The 7862-nt window shown below is 41.3% G+C and overlaps 1 protein-coding gene across 3 annotated transcripts in view; it reads right to left on the minus strand.

The window, feature by feature from the left end:
• The window catches only part of LOC311149622 (ephrin type-B receptor 2-like), an 81057-nt gene extending 73523 nt beyond the window's left edge, over window positions 1-7534 (minus strand). For all 3 annotated transcript variants that reach the window (XM_084186809.1, XM_084186810.1, XM_084186808.1), the window contains exon 1: window positions 7379-7534. In XM_084186809.1, the coding sequence (XP_084042935.1) occupies window positions 7379-7475 (97 nt within the window). In that variant the 5' untranslated portion in view covers window positions 7476-7534. The remainder of the gene's footprint in view (window positions 1-7378) is intronic.
• Between the last annotated feature and the right edge of the window lie 328 nt (window positions 7535-7862).

Consider the following 7862-nt stretch of genomic DNA (forward strand, 5'->3'; position numbering starts at 1 on the left):
CCCGGAGTACTAGCTACTGCCGATCGATGTTTTTGGTGTTTGTCTTGTGTTGTCTAGTTAGTACACCTGTTGCATATTAGTGTTGATTGTGTAGCATATAAGTTCCCTTGTTTTACGTTTGGGCTTTGTGTGTTATTGTTCATTGTCTTGTTGATGTTCGGCCTAGCTACTACTTCGGATTACGCCTATGGTGTTTTTCCCTCCAGTGTTGGAGACGTTTGTTTTGTGCGTAACGCTCAGTAAAGTAGTCAACCTGATTCTCTGTGTCCTGCGTCTGACTTCACTCGCCGCGTACACATCACCTCCTGACAGGTTATGTCGATATAGGACTCGTTTTACTGTGGATATAGATACTTTTGTACCTATTTCCTCCAGCATCTTCACAAGGTCCTTTGCTGTTGTTTTGGGATTTATTTGCAATTTTCGCACCAAAGTATGTTCATCTCCAAGAGAGAGAACGCGTCTCCTTTCTGAGCGGTTTGACGGCTGCGTGGTCCCATGGTGTTTATACTTGCGTACTATTGTTTGTACAGATGAACGTGGTACCTTCAGGCATTTGGAAATTGCTCCCAAGGATGAACCAGACTTGTGGAGGTTGAACCAGACTCTTGGCTGATTTCTTTTGATTTTCCCATTATGTCAAGCAAGGAGGCACTAAGTTTGAAGGTAGGCCTTGAAATACATCCACAGGTGCACCTCCAGTTCACTCAAATGATGTCAATTAGCCTATCTAAAGCTTCTAAAGCCATGACATCATTTTCTGGAATTTTCCAAGCTGTTTAAAGGCACAGTCAACTTAATTTATGTAAACTTCTGACCCACTGGAATTGTGATACAGTGAATTATAAGTGAAATAATCTGTCTGTAAACAATTGTTGGAAAAATTACTTGTGTCATGCACAAAGTAGATGTCCTAACTGACTTGCCAAAACTATAGTTTGTTAACAAGAAATTTGTGGAGTGGTTGAAAAACGAGATTTAATGACTCCAACCTAAGTGTATGTAAACTTCTGACTTCAACTGTACATGGGTACCATCTGCATCTAACTGTGTGTTATGTGTAACCAACCACAATAAAAAAGCCACTCAGTCAGATAAAAAAAAGGAAGCCATGTCTGTGACGTGAAAGAACATAGCGGGGAGAGAGAGAGAGAGAGATCGAGAGAGAAAACGAGTGAGAGAGAGAGAGAGAGTGAGCGAGAGAGAGAGAGAGAGAGAGTCTATGCAGACCAGGGCTGAGCCGATAGCTCTTGACATGGCTGAAATCGGTCAGGTCTGCCCCGCTTACATAAAGGCTTGGAAACATGGGAGAGAGTGCAGCCCAGCCAGGGGGAGGGAGGTCTCACTGATGATACAGCGGGACAAGAGGAGACAGCAGGCTGGGAGAGCAGAGAAAGCAGACGTCACATGGGCCGAGAGCTGACAGACAGATATCACATGATCCCAAGCAACTTTTTATTATTTTGACTGACTGAAGCAAGGGAATATGGTCCACATGACTTAGTAAGGAGGGGGTGAGGGGAATAATTAAAAGGCATCTAGACCTATATATTTTAGGACAGTTTTTGTCAGAAGTTTGGTGACATTGTAATAGGTCTGGTACATGCATGATGTTATGTACAGTGAGGGAAAAAAGTATTTGATCCCCTGCTGATTTTGTACGTTTGCCCACTGACAAATAAATTATCAGTCTATAATTTTGATGGTAGGTTTATTTGAACAGTGAGAGACAGAATAACAACAACAAAATCCAGAAAAACTAATGTCAAAAATGTTATAAATTGATTTGCATTTTAATGAGGGAAATAAGTATTTGACCCCCTCTCAATCAGAAAGATTTCTGGCTCCCAGGTGTCTTTTATACAGGTAACGAGCTGAGATTAGGAGCACACTCTTAAAGGGAGTGCTCCTAATCTCAGCTTGTTACCTGTATAAAAGACACCTGTCCACAGAAGCAATCAATCAATCAGATTCCAAACTCTCCACCATGGCCAAGACCAAAGAGCTCTCCAAGGATGTCAGGGACAAGATTGTAGACCTACACAAGGCTGGAATGGGCTACAAGACCATCGCCAAGCAGCTTGGTGAGAAGGTGACAACAGTTGGTGCGATTATTCGCAAATGGAAGAAACACAAAAGAACTGTCAATCTCCCTCGGCCTGGGGCTCCATGCAAGATCTCACCTCGTAGAGTTGCAATGATCATGAGAACGGTGAGGAATCAGCCCAGAACTACACGGGAGGATCTTGTCAATGATCTCAAGGCAGCTGGGACCATAGTCACCAAGAAAACAATTGGTAACACACTACGCCGTGAAGGACTGAAATCCTGCAGCGCCCGCAAGGTCCCCCTGCTCAAGAAAGCACATATACAGGGCCGTCTGAAGTTTGCCAATGAACATCTGAATGATTCAGAGGAGAACTGGGTGAAAGTGTTGTGGTCAGATGAGACCAAAATCGAGCTCTTTGGCATCAACTCAACTCGCCGCGGTTGGAGGAGGAGGAATGCTGCCTATGACCCCAAGAACACCATCCCCACCGTCAAACATGGAGGTGGAAACATTATGGTTTGGGGGTGTTTTTCTGCTAAGGGGACATGACAACTTCACCGCATCAAAGGGACGATGGACGGGGCCATGTACCGTCAAATCTTGGGTGAGAACCTCCTTCCCTCAGCCAGGGCATTGAAAATGGGTCGTGGATGGGTATTCCAGCATGACAATGACCCAAAACACACGGCCAAGGCAACAAAGGAGTAGCTCAAGAAGAAGCACATTAAGGTCCTGGAGTGGCCTAGCCAGTCTCCAGACCTTAATCCCATAGAAAACCTGTGGAGGGAGCTGAAGGTTCGAGTTGCCAAACGTCAGCCTCGAATCCTTAATGACTTGGAGAAGATCTGCAAAGAGGAGTGGAACAAAATCCCTCCTGAGATGTGTGCAAACCTGGTGGCCAACTACAAGAAACGTCTGACCTCTGTGATTGCCAACAAGGGTTTTGCCACCAAGTACTAAGTCATGTTTTGCAGAGGGGTCAAATACTTATTTCCCTCATTAAAATGCAAATCAATTTATAACATTATTGACATGCATTTCTCTGGATTTTTTTGTTGTTATTCTGTCTCTCACTGTTCAAATAAACCTACCATTAAAATTATAGACTGATCATGTCTTTGTCAGTGGGCAAACGTACAAAATCAGCAGGGGATCAAATACTTTTTTCCCTCACTGTACATACAGTTGAAGTCAGAAGTTTACATACACCTTAGCCAAATACATTTAAACTCTGTTTTTCACAATTCTTGACATTTAATCCTAGTCAAAATTCCCTGTCTTAGGTCAGTTAGGATCACCACTTTATTTTAAGAATGTGAAATGTCAGAATAAGAGTAGAGAGAATTATTTATTTAAGCTTTTATTTTTTTCATCACATTCCCAGTGGGTCAGAAGTTTACATACACTCAATTAGTATTTGGTAGCATTGCCTTTAAATTGTTTAACTTGGGTCAAATGTATTGGATAGCCTTCCACAAGCTTCCCACAATAAGTTGGGTGAATTTTGGCCCATTCCTCCTGACAGAGCTGGTGTTACTGAATCAGGTTTGTAGGCATCCTTGCTCGCACACGCTTTTTCAGTTCTGCCCACAAATGTTCTATAGGATTGAGGTCAGGGCTTTGTGATGGCTACTCCAATACCTTGACTTTGTTGTCCTTAAGCCATTTTGCCACAACTTTGGAAGTATGCATGGGGTCATTGACAATTTGGAAGACCCATTTGCGACCAAGCTTTAACTTCCTGACTGATGTCTTGAGATGTTGCTTCAATATATCCACATAATTTTCCTTCCTCATGATGCCATCTATTTTGTGAAGTGCACCAGTCTCTCCTGCAGCAAAGCACCCCCACAGCATGATGCTGCCACCCCCGTGCTTCACGGTTGGGATGGTGTTCTTTGGCTTGCCATTCCCCCCTTTTTCCTCCAAACATAACAACGGTCATTATAGCCAAACAGCTCTATTTTTGTGTCATCAGACCAGAGGACATTTCTCCAAAAAGCTTTTTTATGGCGGTTTTGGAGCAGTGGCTTCTTCCTTGTTGAGCGGCCTTTCAGGTTATGTCGATATAGGACTCGTTTTACTGTGGATATAGATACTTTTGTACCTGTTTCCTCCAGCATCTTCACAAGGTCCTTTGCTGTTGTTATAGGAAGCGGTATGACAGCTGCGTGGTCTCATGGTGTTTATACTTGCGTACTATTGTTTGTACAGATGAACGTGGTACCTCCAGGCATTTGGAAATTGCTCCCAAGGATGAACCAGACTTGTGGAGGTCTACAATTTTTTTTCTGAGGTCTTGGCTGATTTCTTTTGATTTTCACATGATGTCAAGCAAAGAGGCACTGAGTTTGACGGTAGGCCTTGAAATACATCCACAGATACACCTCCAATTGACTCAAATGATGTCAATTAGCCTATCAGAAGCTTCTAATGCCATGACATCATTTTCTGGAATTTTCCAAGCTGTTTAAAGGCACAGTCAACTTAGTGTATGTAAACTTCTGACCCACTGGAATTGTGATACAGTGAGTTATAGGTGAAATAATTTGTCTGTAAACAATTGTTGGAAAAATTACTTGTGTCATGCACAAAGTAGATGTCCTAACCGACTTGCCAAAACTATAGTTTCTTAACAAGAAATGTGTGGAGTGGTTGAAAAACAAGTTTTAATGACTCCAACCTAAGTGTATGTAAACTTCCGACTTCAACTGTAAGCGCAACAGTCACACAGTTAGGCAGGCATACTATTAACCAGTAACACATTTGTTAAGTAATTTTCTGTGATTTCTTATCACATATCTTGATGTATCAAGTTTTACCATGTAAGGTAAAACTTCTCATGAAGTTGCATTTATCCCATGTAGGCTCTATACCGCAACTACTTCAGTGACTGCAAAGATAGATAAGTTACAATTCTTCTTCATAATAACTTCTGTTATTAAGTTTCAAATTTACTTCAAATTTTAAAGGTGCAATATGCGGAAATCACTTCCGCCATTTCCTGGTTGCTAAAATTCGAATAGTTCACCTAATTTCATTTTACCATCTAAACTGCTGTGAAATATATTTTCAATAACCAAATATATTTTATTTTCAGTTGTTTGAAGCTGGTGTACAAAACCAAAAGCAAAAGACACAAAAATGAAACATAATAGTGGGCAGAATAGAAATAGCGCACATTGTACAGATCTACCGCTTCTTAGACTTGCTTTCAATGAGAATGACAGATCTATAACTCACATTTCTATGTAAATTTGGTCAGGTCGCCCAAAAAGTTACATATTGCAGCTTTAATTACGGGTCTAGTTAGTGTCTATGCCATCACAAGAGTTTACACTGTTGTTACCAAAGCAGTAAATGAAGGAATCCTGAACCTCTTTTAAGTTATTCTGCCAGCATATTCTTTAAACTCAGAAATAGTAGCTTTAACTCTCAAACCCTGAAAATCCAATGGACAGGCCAAACACACCACAGGGCCAGATCAGCTTTATAATACAAAAAGCCTTTCCAAGCAAAACCGATCTGATTTTTTGGGGCTGGATTTGGCCATCATGGGTCAGTTATGCTTCCCCACTTCCAACCCATCTTTCATTAAATACAGAAGAAACTTGAACAGTTGTGGAATGACCGAGGGAGCATATAAATTAACCCCAGATCAAATATCCCATGGATTGCTGTTCAGAGTGAATGCTTGCTTTTTTTAAATGACACCTGTACAAACAATAGGATATACCTATATCATGAAGATCTATTACCATGTTATTCATCAGACAACAACAGGGGATGGGCAGGGCTCTCCTTAGGATGAACATTCCACAGGTTTGGAGCTTTTTTGTACAATGTATTTGTTTTTACATTGTTACCATGCGTGTACGTATCTCTCGGTTTGTGTGTATGTGTGTGTGTGTGTGTGTGCGCGCGCGTGTGTGTAATTGAATTGCAAGGAAGGCCATGATTCAACATAGCATTTAACATACACTGAGTGTACAAAACATTAAGAACATCGGTCACATAGAGGATCTAGGTTTGGGTACATGAACAAGTACATGTCTAGCACAAATGTACGATAAATGGACACTCAACAATACTTGCTTTCATTCATCATCTGAGAATTCATAGTTCAGATCTTCTTCTCATTTTGTTTTACTGTTCAGAATAGGTGAGGGCTGTACCAATGAGATAGAAGCATATATACAAAACATTAAGAACACCTGCTCTTTCCATGACATAAACTGACCATGTGAATCAAGGTCAAAGCTATGACCCGTTATTGATGTCACTTCATAAATCCACTTCAATCAGTGTAGATGAAGGGGAAGGACAAGTTAAAGAAGGATTTTAAAGACTTGAGACAATTGAGACATGGATTGTGTATGTGTGCCATTCAGAGGGTGAATGGGCAAGACAAAATATTTAAGTGCCTTTGAATGGGGTATGGTAGTAAGTGCCAGGTGCAAAGGTTTGTGTCAAGAACTGCAACGCTGCTGGATTTTTCACGCTCAACAGTTTCCCGTGTGTATAAATAATGGTCCACCACCCAAAGGACATCCAGCCAACTTGACACAACTGTGGGAAGCAACGGAGTGAAGGAAGGTGTTCTTAATGTTTCGTGTATAGGCAGTCTATTTGACATACTCTACATTCTATTATCAAAGAAATAGCACAAACGACTCACCATGGGCTTGGGGTTACAGGGTTTGTTCACTACAAGTATGCCCCTCCCCTCCCCTCCCCTCCCCTCCCCTCCCCTCCCCTCCCCTCCCCTCCCCCCTTCACAGACACACACACACACACACAGACACACACACACACACAAACAGGCAGGCGTCTAAACGACATTTGTTACCGTATTATAATTATATGCTATGAAACAGATTCATTTCTACAATATTTATGACTACAGTTCGTTTAAGTCAAAACTTGTGTTTTGGACCTTTAAAATGACTGCAACATTGTTTTACCTATCATTGCTAAAACGATATACTGTATTTCTTTTTTAGCATTTTATCTAATATAATAGCTTTTGTCTCAACAGAATTTCATTAGGCTTTGATGCATACAAACATCGGCGTTCCAATGTGACAGTCCCCCAGAAAGACTTTACTGTTATCATTTATACCTTTTTTACAATCATAAACACTATCAAAATCCCACACCATTCCTGTATGTAGGCTACATGGTATTTGCGGTACACCTTACGTCTACGGAATCAATAATTTACACTGTGTAATTAATGGATTTTTGCTGAGAGCTTATAAATGACAGTCGTTCATGCACGTTTTAATTATGCATTCTGACGAGATAAAGAAAAAGCAGCGTTCTTACCTTCGACAGCCCCTACCATTGTAAATATCCATACAAAATATAAGATATCCATAACAACTGAAATACTTGGCATTTTGGCTGTAAAAAGCCAAAGCATTCATAGAAAACAGGTCCACCAGCGGGCCATTGACAGCGAATTCATCTACAGAAGCGCAAAACCACACACAGCCAATGGGTAGAACGAACCACTTTTGCAGGGAAAACACGCATAATATAAACCAAGTTTGGGCGAAACCAACGGGATTCATACAGGGGGCAATGTCCACTACATGGCTAAAAGTATGTGGACACCCATTAAAATTAGTGGATTCGGCTATTTCAGCCACACACGTTGCTGACAGGTGTATACAATCGAGCACACAGCCATGCAATCTCCATAGACAAACATTGGCAGTAGAATGGTCCGTTACCGAAGAGCTCAGTGACTTTCAGCGTGGCACCATCATAGGATGCCACCTTTCCAACAAGTCAGTTAGTCAAATTT

This window comes from Coregonus lavaretus (genome assembly GCF_964263955.1).
Source record: "Coregonus lavaretus genome assembly, chromosome: 22".
In the NCBI taxonomy this organism is placed as follows: Eukaryota; Metazoa; Chordata; class Actinopteri; order Salmoniformes; family Salmonidae; genus Coregonus; species Coregonus lavaretus.